Source organism: Mytilus californianus, unplaced genomic scaffold, assembly GCF_021869535.1.
Source record: "Mytilus californianus isolate M0D057914Y unplaced genomic scaffold, xbMytCali1.0.p SCAF_7, whole genome shotgun sequence".
Taxonomy (NCBI): Eukaryota; Metazoa; Mollusca; class Bivalvia; order Mytilida; family Mytilidae; genus Mytilus; species Mytilus californianus.
Genome location: NW_026262723.1, coordinates 70105482 through 70133114, shown reverse-complemented (window position 1 = coordinate 70133114; position 27633 = coordinate 70105482). Strand labels below are relative to the sequence as shown.

At 31.7% G+C, this 27633-nt stretch overlaps 1 protein-coding gene across 1 annotated transcript in view; it reads left to right on the top strand.

Moving 5' to 3' along the window:
- Positions 1-27633, top strand: part of LOC127710117 (uncharacterized) — a 43655-nt gene that overhangs the window by 8281 nt on the left and 7741 nt on the right. The window contains exons 3-7 of the mRNA XM_052215861.1: positions 9902-10129; positions 18893-19102; positions 20577-20684; positions 21860-22560; positions 24130-26572. Coding sequence (XP_052071821.1) covers positions 9902-10129; positions 18893-19102; positions 20577-20684; positions 21860-22560; positions 24130-26572 — 3690 coding nt within the window. The remainder of the gene's footprint in view (positions 1-9901; positions 10130-18892; positions 19103-20576; positions 20685-21859; positions 22561-24129; positions 26573-27633) is intronic.

The following is a 27633-nucleotide window of genomic DNA, read 5'->3' as shown; positions in this document are numbered from 1 at the left end:
TTTTTTTGGTACATGTATAGATTATTAATACTGAGCATTTTAATCATTACAAATTGCACTTATAGATTTATCGATTTCAGAGGATATTTAAAAAAATTGCTATCATTTGGTCCTTTTGTATTGCACACATACATGTACATGTATGTTTTAAAAAAGTTACATTGAAAATAACTAAGAATTTTCTCTATGAAAAAGATTTCATGTAAACAAGGATATGTTTGTCTGAAAGTCTGACCTGTTATTTTAAGTTGAATTTGTATCTGTATTTTTTAAGTGGAATAAAGATATTAAGTTCACATACAATTTCTTTCCTGTTTCTCTTGAAAAAGTTTGAAAGCAGATGAAACAATACAATATATAAAAATACTTATGTTTAATTACTTAGGTGTGATGTATGTAGAATGATATGAAATGTATCCATGCATAGTTCAAAGCAATTAGGACATATGCAGAATCTGTACTGGTAGTCAAAGGAGTATTTCATTCAAATCTGTTTTTGTTGTTCATTCATAATGAGATGTAGATTACATCTACATATCTTTGTGGTTTACAGATGTGTTATTGCTGCAGAGATTGTATCATAAAAGTCATTCAAAACTTCTTTCATAGTAAATAGTTCACACATTGTGTCGGATGGATTCAGTAAAAAATCACTCCTAAGTTTTTGTGGTGAATTTTCACAGTGTATGTTGGTGATAGTCAGTGATTCACTCTGAAATATATCTCTGTTTTAATATGATGTAGGTAATATGTAACAGGGTTGTAAATTAGGCTGTTATCACCTCCTGTCACCAAACAATCACTGTTTCACAGTTTATCAATAAACACTAGTAAGAATGATTATTGGCTGAATCACATTGAATGTAGTGTTTTAGATATTTATATGTAACGCCTTTAAAGTTTCATTTTGAAATACCATCTCGTTTCTAGAAATTATAGCATCCTAAGGTTGTAATTTCAAACCCTGAACTAGGCAGGTGCATTCGACTCCAATTTTAATTGACTAGGATTATCATTTTTCCTGCCAAAGGTCGAGCTTCTCTCAAACACCCCTGCTTCCTCCACCAATAAATACTGACTGCCACGACATAGTAGCGTTACCAATCAATCAATTTATATCGTAATCTACATGTATAAGAAAAAAATTTCATATATAGTCCACCTCAAGCAAACATTATAATGGCCCTGGAGAGAACACTAAAGTTCAAGGCTGATTATTTGAATATTGTGAGTGGTGAATTTTCAGTGAATGGAAGAACCATGACATGTCATATTTATAGGATAGGTGATGTTTATAAGACAAACCCTGTGGTAAGTTATAACTGTAGCTTCTCCTGGGATGTGATCTTGTATTTGTGATTCTGAAAACCTGTGATAATTAAGCTTATAAGGATCATTGGTATTGAAATCGATGTTGAACTGATTGTCTTGTCCCCTGCATTCTATTTTTAATAAATAAGAAATACTGTAGCAAAAACTTTTCAGGTGTTCATCATCAGGTTATCGTGGCATAGATAAGCTATTTATGTTGTTTTAAAAATAGCACTGAATCAGTAAAGGTTCACAAGATGTAAACTATCAAACATAATAATTATCATTTTAATTCTGCTTTTATAATCATTGCAATTGATACCAACCATATTAAAAAAAAACGTGAGATACTGGTTATTGCCAGAATAATTTGAAGTTTTCTTTTTCTTTTATAATTTGAAGGGATCAGGCTAGGTGCTCACACAATTTTGTCAATATACCGGAACCATATATATACAACTGTCATATAAGTGGAAGGTTTAGCAAGCTCTTAAACCAGGTTTAAATCTTATTTTCTTTTATAAGTGGAAAGGATCAGGCTAGGTGCTCACACAATTTTTATACGACCGCAAAAAATTTTGCGGTCATATATTGGTATCACGTCATCGTCGTTGTCGATGTCAGCATCGTCCGAAGACATTTGGTTTCCGGACAGTACTTTACTATATGTAAATAGAAATCTATGAAATTTAAATACAAGGTTTATAACCACAAAAGAAAGGTTGGGATTGATTTTGGTGGTTATAGTCCTAACAGTTTAGGGATTAGGGGCCAAAAAGGGGCTCAAATAAGCATTTTTCTAGTTTCCAGACAATAACTTGTTGAACGGTGTATGGATCTGTCTGAAATTATACCACAAGTTTCCATACCACAAAGGGATGGTTAGGATTGGCTTTGGGGGTTATGGCTCAAACCGTTTAGGAATTAGGGGCAAAAAAGGGGGAAAAACAAGGGTATCCTGGTTAATGGACAATTAAAAAAAGTACAATGTTATGTTTGGATTACCTCCCTTACACTGCTTTTAAATTATGTATGAAGAAATGTTGTATTGTCTTGAGGCGATAAGCTGTCAATTTATTTTTATACGACCGCAAAAAAATTTTGTGGTCGTATATTGGTATGACGTTGGCGTCGTCGTCGTCGTCGTCGTCCGGCGTCATCGTCCGAATACATATTGGTTTTCGCACTCTAACTTTAGTTTAAGTGAATGGATCTTTTTGAAATTTGACCATAAGGTTAAATACCACAAAAGGAAGGTTGGGATTGATTTTGGGGGTTATGGTACCAACAGTTAAGGAATTAGGGGCCAAAAATGAGCATTTTCTAGTTTCCAGACAATAACTGTGGAACGGTGTATGGATCTCTCTGAAATTATACTACAAGTTTCCATACCACAAAGGGATGGTTAGGATTTGCTTTGGGGGGTTATGGCTCAAACCGTTTAGGAATTAGGGGCAAAAAAGGGGGAAAAACAAGGTTGTCCTGGTTAATGGACAAATACTTTAGTACAAAACATAATTTAAAGCAGTGTAAGGGAGATAAATCAAATACATCATTGAAATTATCTCCCTTACACTGCTTTTAAATTATGTATAAAGTAATGGTTAATGAACAATAAAGATAATCTAAAACAGTGTAAGGGAGGTAATCCAAATACAACGTTTTGGTTACTTCCCTTACACTGCTTTTAAATTATGTTTAAAGAAATGCATATTTATAAAGGAAGACCAGTAAAAATATCTGCAAATGTTTTCATCTTTTTTTTTTACAAAAAAATCCATATGAAAGATTTGACACTATATTTTTATTAATTCTATTATAAAATAGATTAAGTTAGCACTATGGTAAATTTAAATGGGTAATTATGGTTGCCAACTCCATTGGAAATTTGAATTGAGATTATGACCATATCTTGAGGGAAAGAATTTTTTGGGGGGAAAAAGGGGGGGGGGATAAAAAGAAATTGTGGGGGGCCAATTTTTTCTCATTTCAGATTTCAGAAATTAAAAAGAATTATTCTTCAAATATTATTTTTTTTTCAAATTTCAAATATTGAAAAATTTCAAGAAGTAATCTTTAATTGCACAGTATGGCGCATTAGATTTGTAAAATCTTTGATCACATTTATTTATTTGTTATGCCGAATCTAACAGTGTATTTAGATTTTTAATTTTGGGTCCGGTTTTCAAATTGGTCTACATTAATGTCCAAAGGGTCCAAAATTAAACTTTGTTTGATTTTAGCAAAAATTGAATATATGAGGTTCTTTGATATGCTGAATCTAAACATGTATTTAGATTTTTGATTTTTGGCCCAGTTTTCAAGTTGGTCCAAATTGGGGTCCAAAATTAAACTTTGTTTGATTTCAACAAAAATTGAATATATGGGGTTCTTTGATATGCTGAATCTAACCATGTATTTAGATTTTTTATTTGTGGACCCCGTTATCTAATTGGTTCATATTGAGGTCAAAAGGGTCCAAAATTAAACTTTGTTTGATTTCATCTAAAATTGAATTATTGGGGTTCTTTGATATTCCAAATCTAACCGTGTATTTAGGTTTTTAATTTTGGGTCCTGTTTTTTAAATTGGTCTACATTGAGGTCCAAAGGGTCCAAAATTAAACTTAGTTTGATTTTGACAAAAATTGAATTCTTGGGGTTCTTTGATTTGCTGAATCTAAACATGTGTTTAGATTTTTGATTATGGGCCCAGTTTTCAAGTTGGTCCAAGATAGGGTCCAGTATTTAAACTTTGTTTGATTTCAACAAAAATTGAATATATGGGGTTCTTTGATATGCTGAATCTAAACATGTATTTAGATTTTTGATTATGGGCCCAGTTTTCAAGTTGGTCCAAATTGGGGTCCAAAATTAAACTTTGTTTGATTTCAACAAAAATTGAATATATGAGGTTCTTTGATATGCTGAATCTAACCATGTATTTAGATTTTTTATTTGTAGGCCCCGCTATCAAATTGGTTCATATTGAGGTCAAAAGGGTCCAAAATTAAACTTTGTTTGATTTCATCGAAAATTGAATTATTGGGGTTCTTTGATATGCCAAATCTAACCGTGTTTTTAGATTTTTAATTTGGGTCCCGTTTTTTAAATTGGTCTTCATTGAGGTCCAAAGGGTCCAAAATTAAACTTAGTTTGATTTTAACAAAAATTGAATTCTTGGGGTTCTTTGATATGCTGAATCTAAACGTGTTTAGATTTTTGATTATGGGCCCAGTTTTCAAGTTGGTCCAAGTTGGGGTCCAAAATTAAACTTTTTTTGATTTCAACAAAAATTGAATATATGGGGTTCTTTGATATGCTGAATCTAACCATGAATTTAGATTTTTTATTTGTGGGCCCCGCTATCAAATTGGTTCATATTGAGGTCAAAAGGGTCCAAAATTAAACTTTGTTTGATTTCATCAAAAATTTAATTATTGGGGTTCTTTGATATTCCAAATCTAACCGTGTATTTAGATTTTTAATTTTAAGTCCCGTTTTTTAAATTGGTCTACATTAAGGTCCAAAGGGTCCAAAATTAAACTAAGTTTGATTTTAGCAAAAATTGAATTCTTGGGGTTCTTTGATATGCTGAATCTAAACATGTGTTTAGATTTTTGATTATGGGCCCAGTTTTCAAGTTTGTCCAAGTTGGGGTCCAAAATTAAACTTTGTTTGATTTTAACAAAAATTGAATATATGGGGTTCTTTGATATGCTGAATCTAACCATGTATTTTGATTTTGGACATTGGACCATAATAGGTAAATTAAAAAAAATCAAGTTCTTAGACCACATTCTTTCTGTGTCAGAAACCTATGCTGTGTCAAATATTTAATAACAATCCAAATTCAGCTGTATCAAGCTTGAATGTTGTGTCCATACTTGCCCCAACTGTTCAGGGTTCGACCTCTGCGGTCGTATCAAGCTGCGCCCCAGCGAAGCATTTTATTAGAAGTAACTATTTGAAAATGCTGATTAAGGAATATTAATTTTAGCCATGATTATGTATGTTATTTTCTATTCTAAGACTTGTATTTAAATGGGTAATTATGGTTGCAAACTCCATTGGAAATTTGAATTGAGATTATGACCATATCTTGAGGGAAAGAATTTTTTTGGAAAAAAGGGGGGGGGGGATAAAAAAGAAATAGTGAGGGGGGACAATTTTTTCTCATTTCAGATTTCAGAAATAAAAAAAAAATTTCTTCAAATATTAATTTTTTTTTTGCCAAAAAAAGGGGGGGGGGGGGGGGGTTAAATTTTTTTTTTTTTTTTTGGAGGAGGGGGGGTCAATTCGCAACAGCATAGTGTATTGCACAAAAGCAAAAAATTGAATATAAATTCAAATCATATAACCAATTTATTCTGTGTCAGAAACCTATTATTTGTCAAATATTAATTACAATCCAAATTCAGACCTGTATCAAACATGAATTTTGTGTCCATTTTTGCCCCAACTGTTCAGGGTTGGACCTCTGTGGTCGTATCCAGCTGCGCTCGGCGAAGCAAAGTATTTCAATATAACAGAACTGTATATATACAACTGTCGTATAAGTGGAAGGTTTAGCAAGCTTTTAAACCCGATTTAACCCACCATTTTCTTTGGAAAATGTCTGTACAAAGACTGGAATATGACAATTGTTTTCTAGTCATTGGTTGAGATAGTTGAGCATTTGGTTTTGTCAGTTTTTATGGACTTTCCCTTTTTAAATTTACCTTGGAGTTCAGTATTTTTGTTATTACATTCTTTAATGTCCTGCTGCACCTTGTGGCCTGGCATTTGAATAAACCAAAGCGCTACTGCTTGTATGTACTTTCTGATTTGATTAAGTTTTCCAGTTATGACCATTTTTCAAAATCCCATAATAAAACATGTATACCAATGATCAGCACTACAGTCTTGTGTTGTTCAAAGCTACATGTAATCAGCGACATTTTGTTAAAGGTACTATAACCATTTATTCATACTTTTAGGATGGTTAAATTTATTTCTTACAAACCTGTGCTGAATTCTAGTAGCACACATTTAGCATAATTTTGGATCAGTATCACCTATATTTCTTGCTTGTGTGACCTAGTTTTAAATACGTAAGAAGATACCTTAAAGAAAATGAAAAGTTTCAAGTTTCAGAAGGACAGACAAATCATAGGGCGGCCCAGGTGAGCTAAAAATAGGGGAAATATTTAAACAACTTTTGGTGGAAGGTGTATTCCTCTTGATAAAGTTGTAATATTCATGTGGTTAGGATGATTCAGTTTGAGGTTTTCCAGTAGTGTAATTATCCTGTAATTTCTAAGTACAGTTCTGATTTTTGCTAGCCTTCATGTTTGTGGTAATTCAATGAGGTTCGTATTGCTCAGTTTTTAGTTTTCTATGTTGTGTTTTGTGTTCTGTTGTTTTTCTTTTGGTTATTTCCTTTTTTATACGCCCGTTTACGGGGCATTTTATGGTATACTGTTATCCATCTGTTCGTCCGTCCATCCTTCCGTCGTCAACATGTCAGGCAATAACTCAGAAATTCTTTAACCAATTTTCATGAAACTTGTTTATGAATTGTTTATATCTATTGACATAAAATTCCTTACAATTTTTATGAATTTTAGATTTAACGTTTCTGAGTTATGGGATTTTATTCATAACAAAGGGGGATTTTCTAGTTTTTGGACAACTCAAAACTGCTTTGGGTAGTCTTCATGAAACTTTGGTGACTGGTTTATATCTATTAAAATAAGCTCTCTTTAGTTTTTTTTTATAAATTTCTGATATGACATTGAGGAGTTATGAACTTTATTTACTGAAAAAGCAACAGGCATATAACATGCTCATGGTGCAGCTCTTTATTTAGCCATGGCTTTGTCAGTTTATTTTTGACTTATGAGTTTGAATGTCCTTTTGGTATCTTTAGACTTGCACAATATAGTACTTTGATATTATGAAAGTTTCAGTTCATAGAAAATGTAAAATTCCAAGGATATCCTCTTGATGCACAGGTGTTTCTAAGTTGGTTTTTGTCTCATTCTTTTGTGTTATTTCGGTATAATGTTTGATACTTTAAGATTTTCAATATATAGTTTTGAGCATATCTGATCAGAAATAGATTTTTGAAATGCAATTTTATGCTGCAAATTAAATTTGTAACTTTTTAACCAACATCTTTCATTTCATTAGACATTACCTGCAATATTATACTGCAAATTAAATTTGTATATTTTTAACAAACACCTCTCATTTCATTATCTTCTCTTAATTAAAATATGCATTGTACCTGCTCAAAAGTTTTTGTTGGCACATTTTGTAATTAAGTGTAAAATTCACATTTTTCATTTTGTTGCTTCAAACATGGTTCTTCCTATACATGTATTTACAATGTACAAGGTAAAAAATCATAGAAGCTACCAGGGACGGGGTATACCTATTAAATGTCTAATTATACTCCACTCACAGGGTATACTAGAGTACTTGTCCCTCTGTCATTTTGTCAGTCCACAACTTTTGTTATGTATTTTTGTCAGCTTCTATATTAATTAAGGAATTATTTGGTACTTGGTCTAAAGCAATATTATCTGTAAGCTATTTTCATATCTTCTGGGCAGTCAGTCCCTGTTTGACCGTACTTTGAATTTTACTTTATCCTCTAAGCAAGAAATTGTTTGTCGACATCAAATGATTAGAGGGTATACTTTTACTTTGAACATTGCTTGCAACTTTTTTTTGTGATTGTCCTAAAGATTTGGAAGTTCTTTGAATGTATGTTTTTTTGTACTGGTATATCTTCTTTTTTTACGATATCTATGCATATTTTTAAAATAAACAGCTGCATACTTAAGAAAATTCTCTAAATCATAAAAAGAATAATTATATAGATCTACAAAGTATACGTTTTTATCCTAATTGTTTTAGAAAACTGCAAAATAAGCAGAGTATTTGTTTTAGCCATATGGTTTTCTATAGTTTAATTACAGCCATATTAGATGGAGAAGCAGTATCTGTCTGTTTCATCTCTTTGAACAGGAAATAAATGAGTCACAGGTTATGTCAAAATTAAAATTCTTCTCCCCTCTTCCAGAGTCTTAAAAATAGCACTCAAAAATAACCTATGTATATTTTGTTGTTTGTAAATAAATTGATGTTGATATTTAGTTGCTATCTTATAAAGATAACACATGTTGTTAAGTATGGATATGTTTTGCTTTGTACAAGTATAAATAATTAGATTTATTAGGATTTTGAAGTGCCCAAAGAATTTTTAACAGTATTCTTTGGAAATGATGGGCATATTGAAAATTACTGTATGTTATCATGGACTGGACCTGTGGGTATTTTTTTAGTTAACATTTTTCAGTGCATCCATGCCAATAGAGAAGGTTTTGAAATAATGATCAGCTCTAATATCTCCATAAGATTATAATATACTACAAAACATTAGCAAGAAAACAATCAGTTTTCCAGATGTTTGGTGAATAGTACACATTATCATTTCCACATGGTATCTCACATGCTTGTCATGACTAGAAGCTGGAGTTTCTCTTGAATATATCAAGATTAGTTGACATGACATGAAATTCTTACTTTCTTGTCTCAAGTTAAAATGAATATGTGTGTTACTGTTGTTTGAAGTACATTAGTATCATACTTTGTTAATGTCAGTGCTAGCTGCTTCTGTGGATTCTTTTATTTTTATTTTTCGTGGATTGAGGAAATATTTTATTTTCCTGGATATTTGACTTTTGATTTCGTTGTTTTGCCAAATACAAGCAAAAGAAAATTTATACTTCGTTGATCATTTAGATTCGTGGCTCACCTTAACCCATGAAATCCTCAAAAATGGGTATCCAATGAATAATAATGAATCCACAGTTGCCTTTTATGAATTTATATTGAATCTCTATTGACATGAATCTTACAATTCCAATTATAGATATTAAGGATTTTTTGTTCAAATTTTGCCCATTAGAAATTGTTGGCCTCTTGTTTGATATTTTTTTTAAGTAACTATGTTTTGATAAAAACTAACAGTTAGGGAATCAGGATTTTCAAAAAGATATGCCAAGAGGAACCAACTAAAATTGTTTGCCTAAAATATGGGATGTGGTGGAATGTTCTTCAGGAAATCGTATTAAAAATCACAAATTTCTGGCCATAGGGGATAGAAAGGGCAATTACTCTCTCAAAATACTTAAAACTGGTTACATGCAGTTTAGACATGCAATTCTCTTTATCTATATTTACTTGGAATGAGATTAAATGTTACTCACTTTCTTTACATATATATACTTTCATATGGTATCAAATTATAATGAAGGAGGAAACAAAAGTACCTAGTTAAACTAGCAACCTTTGTCCAGTAACCATATTTGGATATACCAGAGGCAGAGTATTAACTTAATTTTTCAAATATTGCTTCTATGACAGTTACTACTACTGAGTAACTGACACTACTGAGTAACTGAATTCAATAGTTCTGTATTATAATGATAATAATTCTTTGTTGAAGATTCTGTATTTTCCAACCTGAGCGTCCTTCAAACTATTAAGCTTAACAAAATACAGTATTCAAATTTAATTGTCTTGACTTTTTTTTACAGATCGCTTACAAGTCCAGTTATACAAAGACATAAAAGATGCAACAAAAGGGAACCCACCAAAGCAGGAATTTTATGTGGAAGGATTTTATGGTTTGGAAACGGTTAAGTTTGACAAGGAACCCAACGTCCTTTGTGTGGTGTGCCAAAAACAAGTGACACTATTTGCATTTGAAAATAGACAACAGGTCATACAGTTTGAAATCAAAATAAGAAAAGCTTTAGGAGAAGGTAATTATGACTTCAACAAACAGCAATAATGGGGGTACCGGTATTTATTTCAAGTAATATTTTAAACTTATGGCACATGCTGTAGCAAATATATTCTGTAAAATTTTATTGGCTCTACACAGTTTTTTGAATAAGATAAACATGGAGATTCTAATTAATGGCTGAAGCGTTTAAAAAAAAATAAACCCCCAAAAAATTGTAAATTCTGGATTTAAAGTATTTAAGTTGAGTTTAAAGGGACTGCACCAACTTTAAATTTTGGGAAAAAACTATCTCTACAATGTAATGATAACTAACACTACAATGTTATGATGGAAAATCAGTGTCCATTCGAGATTTTTTTCATAGAAAGGTCATTAACCTCTTTCTTATAAGAACAAGGGTTGGTGTGTATTTTTCTTTGTCATAATAATTGCTTTATATTTTGAAAAGAAAATGTATTTTATCTCATTTATCTTCTTGAAACTGTCAAGATTGAAAAACACAAGCAAAGACTGCTGACAGAGAACTGATGATCTTTATTTTGTCAATTCCTCCTAGCTGATAGTAGTTAGGAAGTGGTGTGATTTGAATGATACATTTTTACTGTAAATTTTCTTCCTTAAATGAAGTCAACTTTTGATGAGTTTGCTTTACTATTTAGGTCCTTTTGGTATTGTTGTTGTTTGATTTTTATGCCCCCACCGTAGGCAACAGGGGTATCAAGTGTTACCCTTTACAGTCCTTCTGTCCTTCCATCCGTCCATCCCATTTTCATTTCTGCACTCTTACTTAAGTTTGCCTCATCCAAATTTTAAGAAACTCTTACACAATGCTAAGAACCACAACTTGCAGACAGAGTTCGATATTGGGCAGTGAGTCATTTACCGTTCTAGAGTTATGACCCTTTTTAACTTGGAAAATTGCAAAGCTTGAGCGGGGGCATTTGTGTCCTCGGACACATTCTTCTTTCATTTATATATTTCCTTACCAAATTTTGGTCTTTAGCATAACTGATGAAGATCATACCATGGTATTTATTGATAAAATGAATAATTGTACAAGGTTTTTGTTCTGATTGAAGTTTCCTGTATTTATTTTAAAATATATCTGTTGATAGTGATACATAACCAATAAACAAATAAAAAAAATACCCATTAAAATTTTAAAACAATTTCAGAGGAAAGAACACCCTTCCTCTGCCATGTTTTTGTACTTTTATAAAGTTGTACAGTTATAGGACAAACGCCAAATTTCATCCTAAAATTTAGGAGATATCAAATTGCACAATTTATTGATGTTAATTAATCCATTCAACATATTACAACCTCTTATCAGACTCCCTGCTGGTAGAGATTGGAAAGTCAGATGAATGGGTATGAAACTTTCATCTGTGACCATGGTAATCAGACCACTGACCATAGAGGCAAATAGATTTAATTGGAAACAATTCATTAGTGTATATTTCAGAATTTGTAGAAGAACACTATTTTATAGGACCTTATAGAGTGAAATCTGTTCCAGGAATACAACATATGTGTATATAATATATATATTTTTAAAAGAATTCTTTGTATATATATTTGAAATAATTAGTTAGAGAAATGAATTACTAAATTAATAGTGACACAAGCATGTCAGTTGCGATTCAAGGATTTTGAAAAAGAGAGGCACCAAGGCATCATTAGTATCCACATCTAAATGTGAACTTGTTTAAGTCTTGAATTAAAATTATTGGAAAACATTTTTTTATTTATATCGTTATTTAAAAAAATTCTAAATTATCAAAAAAGCTCAGGGTTCATTCTCTTGATTATGTAGAAGCTTCGATCAAAGTTTTGTAAAATTCCATGAACGTTTGGCAAAGTTATTAACTATCTTTAACAACAGACTATACCTAAAAAATTGACTGCCAAAAAAAAAATTATTTGTTAATTACGAGAAAGGGCGGAAAATTCAAAATTTTACTCTACATGTCAGGTATTTATTGAGTATGAAGAATCTGCTTTAAAACTTTCCTGAAAATGAAGGTTTGAGAAAGGTTATTGATATTTGTTAACTTTAACCCTGGCTGTATCTAAATATTTATTAAACAAAAATAGTTCTAATCATCAGCAAAATACAGAAAGAAAATTTAAAATAAAAACTAGAAAAAGTGATGCCCCCGCACTCCACTCTGAAGTAACTGTATTATAACAAAGTCAATGTATGACGTCCTTATGAGATATTATTGTGGGGGAGACACAAATGATGCCCCCGCAGATGCAAAGTGTTATTTTAAAATACACAAAGTTGAGCATGGGAGCACATAGGTCTATGGTTCACTGTAGGAGGAGTTATCCAGAAACGTTGTGCACCTCTGATGCAAGTATATACTCCAAAAATGACAAAGTTCCAACTATCTCCCAAAAGAGCAAATTTTGATAAAAATCAAAACCCTGACCACTTGCACACCTTCAATATATGTACAAACAGCCAGCAAAGTGAAAACTTCCTAGCATTCAAACTGTAGGAGAAGTTGTCCGGAAACGCTATGCACCTCTTATGCAAGTAAATACTCCAAAAAATGACAAAGTTCAACTATCTTCCAAAAGAGCAAATTTTGATAAAAATCAAAACCCTGACCACTTGCATACCATCAATATATGTACAAACAGCCAGCAAAGTGAAAACTTCCTAGCATTCAAACTGTAGGAGGAGTTGTCCGGAAACACTATGCAACTCTTATGCAAGTAAATACTCCAAAAATGACAAAGTTCAACTATCTCCCAAAAGAGCAAATTTTGATAAAAATCAAAACCCTGACCACTTGCACACCTTCAATATATGTACAAACAGCCAGCAAAGTGAAAACTTCCTAGCATTCAAACTGCTGGAGATTTATCTCGAATAGCTATATACCAATAATGGGACGGACGGACGGAAAGACGGAAGGACTGGACATACGGACAGACAGGGGTAAAACAATATCCCCTCCCCCAACTTTCAGTTACGCGAGCATAAAAACAAAAACTTTTTTCTTAAGTTGCCATTTTTTGGTCATGATGAAAATTCTGTCCCTGTTCATAAAATTCCATAAAGTTATTGATATTTAGAAACTTTACCCCAAGACTAAATCTAAATAATAACTTTTAAATAGCCTTTTATCAGTAAAGTAAGGAAAATTGATACAAATGTTTTAAATTTTACTCATGTTCTTGAAAAACCTAATTTATAATATCATTCAATAATGCTTCGACAAAGTTATAGATGTCTAAGAAAAACTAAAACCTCAGAAAGTATTAATAAACTCATCATAGATACCAGGCATCAACTTTTGAACATTTGACACACGTTTAGTCTACAAACGACTCATCAGTGACCCACGAATAAAAAAAGTTGTAAGGCCAAAATAAAGTATGAAGTTGAAGAGTATTTGGGACCCAAAATTCCGAAAGGTTTTGCATAATACAGTTAAGGTAATCTATTCATGAAATTATAAATAGTATTTAGAAAAATTCAAAGTTTTGTAAACTGTTAATTTATAATAACATTAGTGCAAAAAAAAAATTATAACAGTAAAATATTGAAAAAAGAAAAAAGAATTTCTCTGGATGCTGTCATTGTATAGAAGATATGTCTGTTAGTTAAATAAATTCTATGAAGATTTATCAAAATATTGACGTTAAATATTGATGTCACGACTAGAGACGGATTAGTTTAGTTTCAAAATAATATTTTATTTTTAAAAAGTGCACAAACTACAATAGAAATACAGGGATTTGGAAACAAGAAGAACTTATATAAATCCCATAGAAGGATTGTTATGTCTAGATTAATTTTGGCGACTTTATTTGCAGGCTAGACAAATAGCAAATTGTAAAACTGGAAATATTAAAAATGTCAAGATTTTTTTGGTGAAATGAATTTTGAACTACTTTATAAATTTTTAAAACTTGTGTTGGATTTTTGACACCATTATTTCGAGAACACATTTTCAAGGTGTGCCTGAGGTATTTCAGAACATTAAATTCGAAAACTTCTCAAGTTTCATTCCAGTATACAAAAAATATTTTACAAAATCTGTCATTTCTTATACATATTTATATTGTAGATTTAGTTATACCCTTAAATATAAAAATAAAATACTAAACACAAATACTCTGTATCCAAATGTTTGCATTGCCAAAACTTTAAAAAAAAAAAAGGGGTGGGGGTGGGGTCTTGTGTATAAAAAATTCAAAAGTCAGAAGATTTTGCCACTAGCTGATTCTGATAACAATCTATTTATGTGGAACAGTACTTTTACAATACATAGAACACATGTGGTCATTTCTGGTCAGTCATCTAAAATATTGTGGTAGTCAGAAGATTTCCTGCTGTGAAGACAAACAAACAAGTGTTTGAATAAATGATTTATCAATAAGCTGTTAATTGGTTAATGTTCTGGCTATTTTGCTGAAGAAACTCAAAATCTGGCGTTTGTCCTATAACTGTGTAGTAGTTATTTAAATACCCTCAGGCTCACTGAGCAGGATATCATGGAGATAAAGATGGCCTTTCCTGTTTCCTCAAGTAGTCTGTTTGTTTAACATTAAAGAATAAACAAAATATTGTGAAATCATGTATTTATCCCACATCAAAAGAAAACTGTGACAGTGTAACACACATATATATTTTTGGGAAATATATCTTTGTCAGTTTGTATGTGTAAGTTATTATTTATTTATTTAAAAAGAGGAAACAAGTGTTTTCTTAACCTGACTGTAACTAAGTACAAACTTTGACAGATTTAGAGTAAGTAAAGTGATCAGCTTTTAATGGTAACTCCAATGGGTTCTTTATATTTCAGTAAAATTAAATGATTGATTGACTGATTGATGTTTTATGCCACTTTTAGCGATATTGGCTATTTCGTGGAATTCAGTTTTTATTAAGGGAAAAAGTCGGAGAGAATTACCTCCTTCCGCAGGAAATTTTTCAGTGAGAGGAATTCCCTGTATATCTACTTAGTGTCACAATGTTAGGACTATTATTCCAAAATTTGATAAAGGGCGTCTTAAGTTTGACTGTAATTTAGTTTTACAAAAGTATGTACAGCAGTGCAAAAAGGATGAAATACAATATCATTAATCATTCTCATCAAATGGAAACATTATCTTTTTATAGCAGAAGTCTATTTAGTTGATAATGAATTCAATAAAGTATGCATAAAACCCAAGTTAAAAATCTATCAAAAGTAAATAAGCTTGCCTTTCATATTAATCTTGCTTAAAGTACAGTATATCTTGCAAAATCTTGGTAAAAATGCTGGTCTATAAATCTTATTAACATTTCTTCATGTTTATTAATCTTTCCTGGATTCTCCAGGTAGAAAGGTGAAATAAAATAAAGAATCTCAATTCATTTAATATTTATGAATGAAAGGAATTTGGCTTCCTGCACTTCCAAGCAATTAATTTTGCATTTAACACTCCATGTTTTTGTTCTTCATCAAGGTAATATATTAAGTCTTAGAGAAGTGTTAAAAGCATATATATTGTGATTGAAATTTACTATGAAATGTATTTGTGCATCATTACTGTAATTTATTTCATCCCTAAGAAGTGCGAAAATATTGCATAGTTTGCTGCTTTTTTGCAATGGATTTACAGCCTGTTCACATTAAGTGTGTAATTTTTATTCAGTAATTGGTTAGTTTGAATTTATGGAAAGCTAATTAGAGAGGCATTACAAATTTTATAACAGTGGTTACAGTGAAATATATTATGATGGACCCATGTGTATATTCTGTATTTCTTATGCTAAACAGATTCAATTGAAAAGTCAAACTGGACTAACTATAAGTTCTTTGGATGATTTTGAGTGAACCAGATGTTAAACTTGTCAATAATTATCATCAAACTATTGGGAATATGATGATGCCCAGCTGAGGCTGAGTCTAATTGGCGATGATTATATTCATTTCTAATTATCTCACATAAATGTTATCTGCATATCTCTATGATAGCTGCTACTTCAAATTTTATTTGTGCATATGGAAATAATAATTTACAAAGATTTATTCTTTTTTGCTTGTTTGATGTAATTAAAAAGATGACACTTATTTTATAGTAAATTTTGTTATAATCATTCATATTTATACAACTACCTAATTTATTTAATTGATTATTGAATGAAAATTATTTTGTAATTTATTGTATTTTTATACCCCCGTTTATGGGACGTATTATGGTATACGGTTGTCCGTCCGTCGTCAACATGTCGGACATTAACTCAAAAACGCTTTAACCAATTTGAATAAAACTTTGGTGAATTGTTTATATCTGTTGACGTGAGCTCCCTTTTGTTTTTTTATAAATTTCAGAATTTTCGTTTCCGAGTTTTGGGGTTTTATTCATTAAAAAAAGGGGGATTTTCCAGTTTTCGGACAATTACTCAAGAATGCTTTCATCAACTTGCAACAAATTGTGGTGAATTGTTTATATCTAATGACATGAGCTCCCTTTTGATTTTTATAAATTTTAGATATTACGTTTCAGAGTTACAGGGTTTTATTCATAAAAAAAAGGGGGATTTTCCAGTTTTCGGACAAAAACTCGAAAATGCTTTCAGCAGTTCTTATGAAACTTTGGTGAATTGTTTATATCTATTGATGTAAGCTCCCTTTAGAATTTTATAAATTTTACATTTTACATTTCTGAGTTATGGGGTTTTATTCATTAAAAAAGGGGGGATTTTCCATTTTTTTGGACAATAACTCAAAAATGCTGTCAGCAAATCTCATGAAACTTTGGTGAATTGTTTTTACTGTTGATGTAAGCTCCCTTTTGATTTTCATAAATTTCTAATATGGCATTGAGAATTAATTGAACTTTATTTGTTTATAGTCTGACAACAGATTTACTAAGTATTGCGCAACAGCAAGAAATCTTTAATAAATTCAATTCATATAACCAATTTTAAGTTCTTTGACTACATTTATTCAGAAACCTATAATATGTCAATTATTTAATTACAATCCAAATTCAGACCTGTATCAAGCTTGAATATTGTGTCCATTTTGGCCCCAACTGTTCAGGGTTAGACCTCTGCGGGCGTATCCAGCTGCGCTCAGCGAAGCAGTTTATTTTGTTGTTGTATGAATAAATTATTATCTCCTGTCCTGTTAAAGCTACATGTATTTGACCATATATTTGAAAGGGGTTGTAAATTTTGAAATTTTTGACAAAATTCATTCTAGCAGATTTCAGTTATAATTTTAATATAACAAGGACTTGGGTCTTCAGGATTCACTGTACATGTAGTTAATAAAAAATAAATGGCAAGTTTTCTCTGTATGTGACAGTAATAGGAGTTAATAATTAAGAATTTCTTTATTTAGGGGGTCTCATCACGAATTCCTGAGAAAATAAATGCCAATTCCTGAAATCCTATGAAAATTATGTCTCTGTTCCCACATCACATTATGATTAAATCCTAAAATCCCCAATTCTTTATGATTTAACTGGCTATTCCGAAAAAAGGTCGTTCTGCAACTCTTTATAGATTTGGAATCTAACATAAGATTGTAATCAACTACACTGCAAAACATTGACATACAAAAAATGATCAAGACAAATCTTGGAAATGATTTTTTTACAATAAGTCTAAAGACAGGTTATCATTGTTCCCAATCTCATCATTCACATGTGTTAAATTATTCACCAGATCTGATATCCAGCATACCATTATCTGTCCAAAGTTCTGAATGGGGGTTATATGAAGGATTGATTTAATTAAGGAAACTGAAAATTAGATTCTGAGGGAACACATGTGCTGCTGTTTATTAAGTCATTTCATTTGATAAGCTGTCCTGTCATAGAGTTCTTATGATCATAGCTGATAAATATTGATGTCTGACTCTAATTTGATGTTTTGATGTATGTTAAAGTGTTCATGTTATGTCTTGTCAGACCATCAGGGCTGTCAGCTGTCGCTACTGTTAAAACAGGAAATGTACATCTTTAAAATGATTTATGGCTAAAGTATAATCATATTCTGTTGTTTTTTAATCAGTTTTGTGCTATTACACTTTAAGTTTTTAAACATTCAAACAAAAAAAATCCCCCTAGAATTTGATGATTTTCACCTAAAAAATCTTATTTTATTATCCACCTACACAGCAAACAATTAGCTGATTTTATGTATGCTAATTTCATGTTTTAAAATAGTTGTAGATTCCATGAGAAATTCTATCTTGGTTTTGCTAACATTTTGTGCTATGCTTGATAATTTCTGCCCTGTTTTTTAAATTTGGTCAGCTAAGTGTTTTATTATAAATTGGAGACCCAGAGGGTGCTCATTAGACACAATAATACAAAAGAATTTACAGGCTGTATAAGTTTAAGATAATTACTCTATATGGCTGGAACTACTATTTTTTAATGAGTTAAAAATTTGCAGTTTAAAGAAAAAACTAGTTTGCTAAGTTTTATTTTAATGTTTCCCTTTTCCATGATTCTTATCTTCTTTAAAGGTCAAGTTTATTCATGAAATAAGCTAGAATAAACCCTTTGTGAAAATTTACCCTTCAACAGTATGTGAAGTGATGCAAGGTCCCAGAAGTCTCTAGTTTACTTGATAAGACAAAAAGATGGTAGATATGAATAACTCCAAAAATTTCTGATGGAACCTATGTATGACTGAGGACCAAGATCATACAATGTTTGTAATCAAACACTGAGTGGAACATGAGTTTTATATTATATAATGTTATTATAATAAATAGTATTACTATACTTTTACCTATTCTTATTTTTTTAGAGGATCAATTTGTAGTTGATATAAAGAAAGTTCCAAATAACAGTAAACTCCAGCCAGATCGTGTTAGACTTTTGATACATGGACAAAAGTTTTGTTTTACTGCAAGTATTCCTCCTAAAGTTTTATGTTCTTGGCAAATAACTGATCTTAGAAGATTTGGAGGTGTTGATGGCAAATTTGTATTTGAAGGTGGATCCAGGTGTACTAAAGGTAAATGAAAATCATGAATGAATACATAAATTGCAATTTTGTATTTCATTAATGGAAGTAAAGGGTTCATCAATACAATAGAATGCGAGTTATTTTTCATTCAAAAAGGGATTTTGCAAAATAAGATATTCTCTGCATGCTCTGCTTCCATGTATGCATGTGAACAGCTTTGATCTGATTCTCAGATTTACATGATTTAGCAAAACAATTGTGTTGGTTTAACTTTGTGAATTATAAAGAAATTTCTACAATAGTTATTGTCTCGACTGTAACGAAAGTTGGAGAAGGCAAGACATAGTTGTTGCTTTTTCAACGGCAGTGATAACAATTGTTAAGTTTTCTACTTATCAGATTGACAACTATTTCGAGGCCCTGCCCCTAGGTCATGGTCCAGTGAAGCACTTTTCAATGTTAAGTTTTTCTGCTTAAGTTAGTTTGATAGGAATTACTAGACTAGATATATTATCTATAAAGTTGCATTACTATCAGTTCATGTCAGTTTGCAGACTTTTTTGAGGCCCTTCCCCCTTGGTCATAGTCCAGTGACTTTGAATTAATTAGCAATTTTCAATGTTTAGCTTTCTGCTTAATTATAAAAATAAGAAGATGTGGTATGATTGCCAATGAGACAATTCTCCTCAAGAGACCAAATAACACAGAAATTAACAACTATATAGGTCACCGTACGGCCTTCAACAATGAGTAAAACCCATACCGCATAGTAAGCTATAAAAGGCCCCAAAATGACAAATGTAAAACAATTCAAATGAGAAAACTAATGGCCTGATTTATGTACAAAATAATGAACAAAAAACAAATATGATATACAGCAACAAATAACAACCACTGAATTACAGGCTCCTGACTTGGCATAGGCACATACAGAATGTGGCAGTGTTAAACTAGTTTAAAGGCGCGCCAACCCTCCCCCTAACCTGGGACGGTGGTGAAACAGTACAACATAAGAACAAACTATAAAAATCAGTTGAAAAGGGCTTCACTCATCAGATCGATACAGCAGAAATACATCTAACAAAAACACAAATATATTTTCAAAAGCACAAATATCAAATAATTTTGAATTCATGAAACTGTACTATTAATACTGTATTTGCACAAAGAACTAAAGCACACACAGTAAAGAGTCAGTTACAATACAAAATGCTGTCTTAGAATTCTCAAATTTTGGCAACAATTAACAAAGGCTTGAATAAAAATGTTATGAATGTAAAGTTTTTGTTTAGGCTAAGATTCACTGTATATTCAACAGCCTTGTGCTGTAAAAAAAATGTGCTTCAAGCAAAAAAACATGTAAAAAAGATTGCAACACGATGCATAAAAGTAACTCTGTGCCACATGCATATATGTACATCATTAGCTTTTTGTATTAGACAAACTTCTCAAGTGGAAAAATATGAAGAATTGTATTTAAAAACATTAATGGAACTCAAATTTGAATATTTGCATTGAACAGGTTCAGGAATACATTGTGTAGCCAGTAAGCAGGCAGAGGAAATAGCTGAAATTGTCACATTAGCTAGCCAGGGTAAAACTGCAAGCTGTAGAAAAGCAAATAAGAGGAGTAAGTAAATAGAATATCAAATTTATGTGAGAAAATTTTTGCACTGAAATACTCTGATTTCCTAGTAGAATAATATCTGATAATTTCACTCCTCTGACTGGATACAACAATGGGTGTTGTATCAATGATGATACTACATCAAAACTGAGAATGTGTAGAAAAAATACAGTTCTTTACTTATTCTTCTTTATTTCCATTAAAAAGTCCATTGGCAACGTTATAAAAATAATAAATAATTCAATTATTCAATATCCACAAATATTCCTCTTGTTACCAAAGAACACTGATAATTAAATCATGGGATATGTGCAGTCGTGAACTAATGTGTTGTTCAGTAACTTGTTGAATATTATTTTATATTTGAATTCTGCGATTAGTTATACTATTATTCAGCATCAGAAAGCAAAATGATAATAAATATTGTCAAGAAATTTTCAATTCACCGATATGGAAATAGTTTAGAAATCATTGGTTTGTGTAGTTCAAAATAATGTTCTATTGATACTTTGAGGATGGGGCCTCAGTGGCTGAATGGTCTAAGTAGTTCATCTACTATATCACTAGCTTGTCAACACTGAGGTTGTGACTACTTGTGAGTTCGAACCGGCAGTCTCAATCTTAATTGATTAGGATCGCCTATTTTTCTTATCAAAAGTTGTTGTTTTCTCCGGACACTCCAGCTTCCTCCATCAGTAAAATCTGGCTGTGATGATAAAACCATAAGTGCAGAAAGTGATGTTTAACATCAGCTATTAATCAATACTTTGAGAACTAAATAATTAGGTTACAGTAACCTCAATCCAGGGAAACTAACAGTCACAACATCATGAATAATAGTACTTTTACTGATATTATTATTTAGATTAAGCTGTAAATGCCTATTTTTCTTATGAAATTCTAAGAATTTTTATGTGTCTTAAAATGAGATCAGTACATTACTATATTTTAGTAATGAGGTCAGTAGATTTGAATGCCACTGTTTAAAAGTCTGATGTTTGTATTTTTATTGGAAACTATACCTAGTACATGTAAATTTGATGCCAATTAAAAAGATTGCTTTGTATTCCAGAAATGCATGTTAATTTTAAGGGCGTTGTATGTTTCAACTTTTTTAAAAATAAATACATGTTGTTGTATTCAACAATTGTAATAATTTTCTGAATTTATATCTGCAGGGTCTCAGTGTTGTGATCCTTTTGAGACTGGAAGCCGAGTGTTTTCTGATGCGTTTCATAAGGATTTTCACAGTTCTTTCAATGATTCACAACATAAATTTATGCATGATAACAGATGGCCCAAGCGACATTCATTCTATTCTGATCACAGTCTGCACTTACGGAGTATTGAAAATTTGGAGCGTGAAAGATTAATGTCTTTATATGATGTCCCACCCAGCAGAATTCGCAAAGTTGAAGCATTCAAATGTACCAAAAAGCATAGCTTAAGTAGTGTAGAGAACAAAAGCCTGGAAGACACTTCACCAAGTTCGTTTGGTTCAGGGAATACTGTTATATCTCGTAAAGAGGAACCGTTACAAAGTAATGGCATGCCATTGGACAAAAATAGTGAACAAAATATCTCAAGTCTCAGTATGATCAGTTGTAACTCAGCACTTAGTTTAGCGGAGAACTTTGACGAAAATCAAATGTATCTTGGTTGTAATACCAAAGTTTCTGCTAGTGCACCTGCTCTGTGTGGATATGGTGCTTACATTTCTGATCCCAGGAGAAATCTGACAGGGTCTGTGCCAAATAGAATTGATGAAGAAATTGACAAAATGGCTGATTATACCAGAAGACAAGACGCTTGGGATCGACTGCAGGGAGAAGAAGTTAACTTACAAAGGGAATTGTCACTTTTGGATGAAATATTGGAGGTTTTGTACAGTTATTTTTATTTGAATCAGTGTATGAAACAAAACTTTTATTTAAATGTCAAGAAATGTTTGGTCTAATTTTTATGATACAAGCACAGTGATCTCCCCAGGTCGTTTTAGCGTTGCGGCACCGATTACTGATTTAAGTAACTTAACTTAGAAATATATATCTTTTTGATGAGAAACAACTGGGACTAATACATTGAGTCCCAGGAAACAATGAATTTCATAAACATGATAAACAGAATAGTTTTTTAATTGAAAATTTATTAATAATTGATATTTTCTTTTCCTTTTTGATATAAAAAAAGTTCTTTTTTGTGCAAGATACTTAGTTGGTAGTTTCTGACAAGAGGAAAAATATAATAGTGTTACTATAAATGACTATTGAAGACATAAACTGAAACAACTGTTATACTTTAATTGTATTCTCAGTTATGAATTGAACAGTATTAAACATTATAAAGGAAATAGAGCATTGTCGCGACGTGACAAACAACATTGAAAAACGTGAATGTGTTCATAGTACACGGATGCCCCACTCGCACTATCATTTTCTATGTTCAGTGGACCATGAAATTGGGGTCAAAACTTTGGCATTTGAATTAGAAAAATCATAACATAGGGAATATGTGTACTAAGTTTCAAGTTGATTGGACTTCAACTTCATCAAAAACTACCTTGACCATCGTAGGTGGGGCATAAAAATACTGTTTATTTTTTTAGCCAAATGTGATGCTATCCAAAATTTCTGAGGAGAACACTGCAAGCATAATCAAATCGGACACAATTTATGAAAAAAATAGAAAGATATATAAACCATGGGGCTATAAGGCTTTGGGGAGGAAAATGGGCCTTGTTTCATTGTGTTTTCTTTTAAATATTTTTTTACAGTAAAATTGTCAATGCTAGAAACACCTACAATCAAATGAACCAAAGAATGAATGAATTATTAATTACATGTACATGTAGCTATAACAACATATCAGATAGTTTGGACACTATATATATTCTGTAAATAAATAAATTTCTAACAGCAGTTTGTTAATTATAAGACCACAATAGCTATTCTTGGTGCTATATTGTTTTTTTACAATGGTGCTATCTGAATAGATTTTATCATAGAATGTATTCAAAATGAGGGACTTTATTTTTGGGAAACCATGCTATTTCAAATCCCATGGTACTATTTCTTGAACATTTTTGTATTAAGTGTACTTTAGAGAACACTGATTAAGGTTCTTCAGAAAATGTTTTTCTAAAACAAATTCTCACAGGAAGGGCTTCAAATTTGAAGGTTTGAAAGTTTTTACAGAAGTTATTTATATTCATTATTCAAAAGTGGCATTTGTATAAAACTATAAACCATTCAGAAAAGTGATAAAGTTATCCATTATTATAATTAAGCATAAGAAGGCAAAAGACATGGTGTCAGTTGCAAGTGATTATTGGAAGAATGAAAGCTAATTATCTACACTCATTGCATACTTAAGTTATATTGTCACAAACAAACATTAGTAATAAAACAAAATAACTTCAGTTGAATATTTCAGTCAATTTTATTTTTAGGGTTGCAAGGTTGAGAGCAGAAAGAATCAACAGGAAAGTAAGAAGAGAGAAAGAAATAGACCTCCACCGTTACCTTGTCGTTCTACAAAACCAACAAAACGACCTACAAATATTAATCTGAATCCAAGAAACGTTTTAGAATACAATGATAGTTGTTTGAGTCCAAACCTGGCTAGTAAACTTAATAAAATACATCCTTGTTCAAAACTGTCAGCACCGCTACCGTATGTGAACTTAGAAAAATATGATATTGGAGATATTGACAAAAGTCATGTCTATGTTCCCGCCAGTGTACCTCCTAAAGATATCGGTAACTGGAGTGCTCCATGTTTTAGATCTGGAAGTTTTGATAATATGAATAACAAATTAGCGAACAAGGAGAATCGTAATAGTATTTCAAGGAGGAGTTCAAATAGTAGTGACTGTCTTCTAAATATGCATAATACTGAAGATTTTAAAGTGCCTTTGAGGGAAAATATTTATGCAAATGAAATTCCATTTGATAATAAAGATAATATACCACCTAAATTACCACCAAAAGGACCAAAACTGAAAGGTAAACAGAATCAGGAAGATATTCCGCCACCACTGCCAACTAGACGTCGAATAAGTGATGCACAATATCAAAATTCCTTAGATTTCCCCCCAAAACAAGAACACACTGAATTAATACGAGAAGAAAATTACCTGATGATGGGTAACTTTGCAAAAGAACCAAAACTTAATACAGGCAAGTTACAGGAAGAACTGGATTGTGAGCTTATGGTTAAATTACCAACAAGGATATCAAAACCTAAGAGGGACCCTCCAAAGCCACCTCAGGATGAACACTCTGAGGATTCTTCCAGTTGTTACATTGACATGGCTGGACAATTTCTACCAGAACCAAAAAAGGAGCCTGCCAATCAAAACTTAGATATAAAACCCCCACAATATTTCCGATCGAATAGTACATCTGCCATTACAGATCGAAAAGTCTTCCCGCCAAATTTCAATAATTCATTCAGTGGTACAACTGAAGTTAGTACAAAAGGACTTGTAAGGGAAGAAAACTATTTACTGATGTCAGCTTTTAAAACTCCTCCGAAATGTTCATCGGAAAGTTCAATTTCGAGTCAAAATACAGAGGATATGAAAAATGAATTAATTCTTGCAAAGGAATCATCAGATTCTCTAAGCAGCAGTGAAAGTCAAAGTTCAGAGGCAAGAGGTCAAAATACAGAACGGAAATCTTCAATTATACCTTTTCCAAATCTGATTAATTTTCAAAAGCATAATGTGATAAAATCAGTAAAAACACCAGAAAAACAAATTCCGCAAAGATCAGCATCAGAAAAACTGCATAGTGAAGGTGGCAAAAGTCCAGGTTTTCTTTCACGTCTCATTAGAAGGAATTCTGGGAATAGGAAGAGCATGTCTCAGAGTCAGGAAAACTTACTAGCGTCAAGTTCAAGTGAAAGTTGTTTGGAACGTGTTCACAATACAAGATCTCAAAATAAAGATGCAATATCCATTTCAAGTGGTTCTTCTCCAAGCAATAGTCGTAGAGCCAGTCAGCAGGATATTTCTATCATTGAGAGGCGGAGGTCGTCAAGTTTTCCAAATCGCTCAAGTTTCTTGGATATGTTACCTCAGGGTAGTAGTGAAGAAAAAAGGACACATCATGAATCTCAGGAGTCGTTTGTTTCTACTGTATCTATGGATGATCAGATGCAGTTGATTGTTTCTGAAGAAATGCCTTGCTCTTTGGATGCCGACAGTTGTGGAAATGGATCTGATAAATCCAAGCAATATTATATGGGACCATGTCAAAATAATGAAGAAGAAAAGAAGCGTCCTGAAATCCGGAAAAAAGTTAGTGATTTTCCCTCACCGAAAACTTCTTTAAAATTTAATAAAAATAATGTCAATAATGTTTACACTGTGAGACACGTTAAAAGAACATCGTATGAATATGAGAAACCTGAAAATACGAGTAAAACAGATGATGAGAAATTAATCGAATTATTGACACGTGATAAGAATAAGATCAGCACAGACGACTGTGATTCTCTGAAATTATCTGTTGATTGTAAACAGGAACAAGATGCTAGTCCTGTGAAAATACAAAAGCAGTCTCCTGCAGAGGAGGCAGCGGCCATTGCTCGTCTAGTAACATCTTTACCACCATTCATACCTCCAAAAATGAAAACTAATCCATGCTCACTTTCACCCGTACTAGAAAGTGCTCCATATACCCCATCATCCAGAAGTAACGGAACAAGTAATCTGACAGATACATGGAGATCCAGTCAAAGTTTTAAATCCTTTCATTCTTTGTCGGAAAGTATGAGCAATAGACGTTTGCCATCACATTCTGAAATTACTAGTGCAATGCTGAAAATTGTTGACAACAATCAAGGAAAAGATTTGTCTGTGTGGGTTAAAAAGTCCAGTGGTTCAGGTTAGTTATGATTCATAGTATGAATATCAAGTAGTTCAAAACTGTAATTACTATAGTAGATTTTTAAGTATAGAAAAATAGTTGCATGCCGGTAACTGAACAAAAGATGCACATGGCACATTCAGAAAACTGTTGTTATGACGAAAAATGTTCAAAAGTAAGAAAAATCTCTGACTTTAAATTTTATCCTATAATTTTCATAGAAATAATTGTTTTGAAATGGATAATTTTGCAATCGTTTTAGCGGCGCACGTGTTTGAGGCATAGTTTTACGTCCAGACTTTTTCTTTTATATATATTAAATATATTGTTTTGGCGAAAGAGGTGGCGAAAAAGAAAATTGACCCAGGGGAAACCCTGATGTACCTATTAGAAATACAAGGCATATTGTAAATCTGAAAAAAAAATTGTTATGACCAATTATTTTTTAGGCAATTGATGCATGAGACATTATCACTTTGATTATAAAGTTGTTTTACATGAACATGTATAACATAGATAGATAAATACTCTTGTTAAAGACTAATAAGATGCAAAAAATAGTATTATATTGTCATTTGTATTTACTTATTCAGTATACTGGAACATAAAAAAGGCTACAAACAGGAATTACCAAAAAAAATAGACAGTAAAAAAGAACACACCAACAACTTATTAATTCCTTCGAGAAAAAATAGACATAAAAACAAAGACATTTCAATAATAAACAACACATGAGCCAGACAGCTTGACTTAGAAATGTGGTGGGGTTGAACCAGATTAATATGCACACAAATCTCACCCTCTGCCTAGATTTAGAAAACGCAATAAAAAAACTGGAACAGTCCAGCTTCTAACAGAATGACAGCAAAGGCAAAAAAAGGAATTAAAGACCGCATATATAGTAAGCAAGATCAAAATGTGTATGCTACTTCAGAAATCTACCAGTAGTCATAGGTGTTATTTAAATACTGCTGCTCAGGAAGAAGAAAAAAAAGTTTTTGTACTGATAATTATTTCTGAACATGATATTCAAGGCATGTTATGAAATATTTTCATCTAATGTCTGCTAATCAATAATG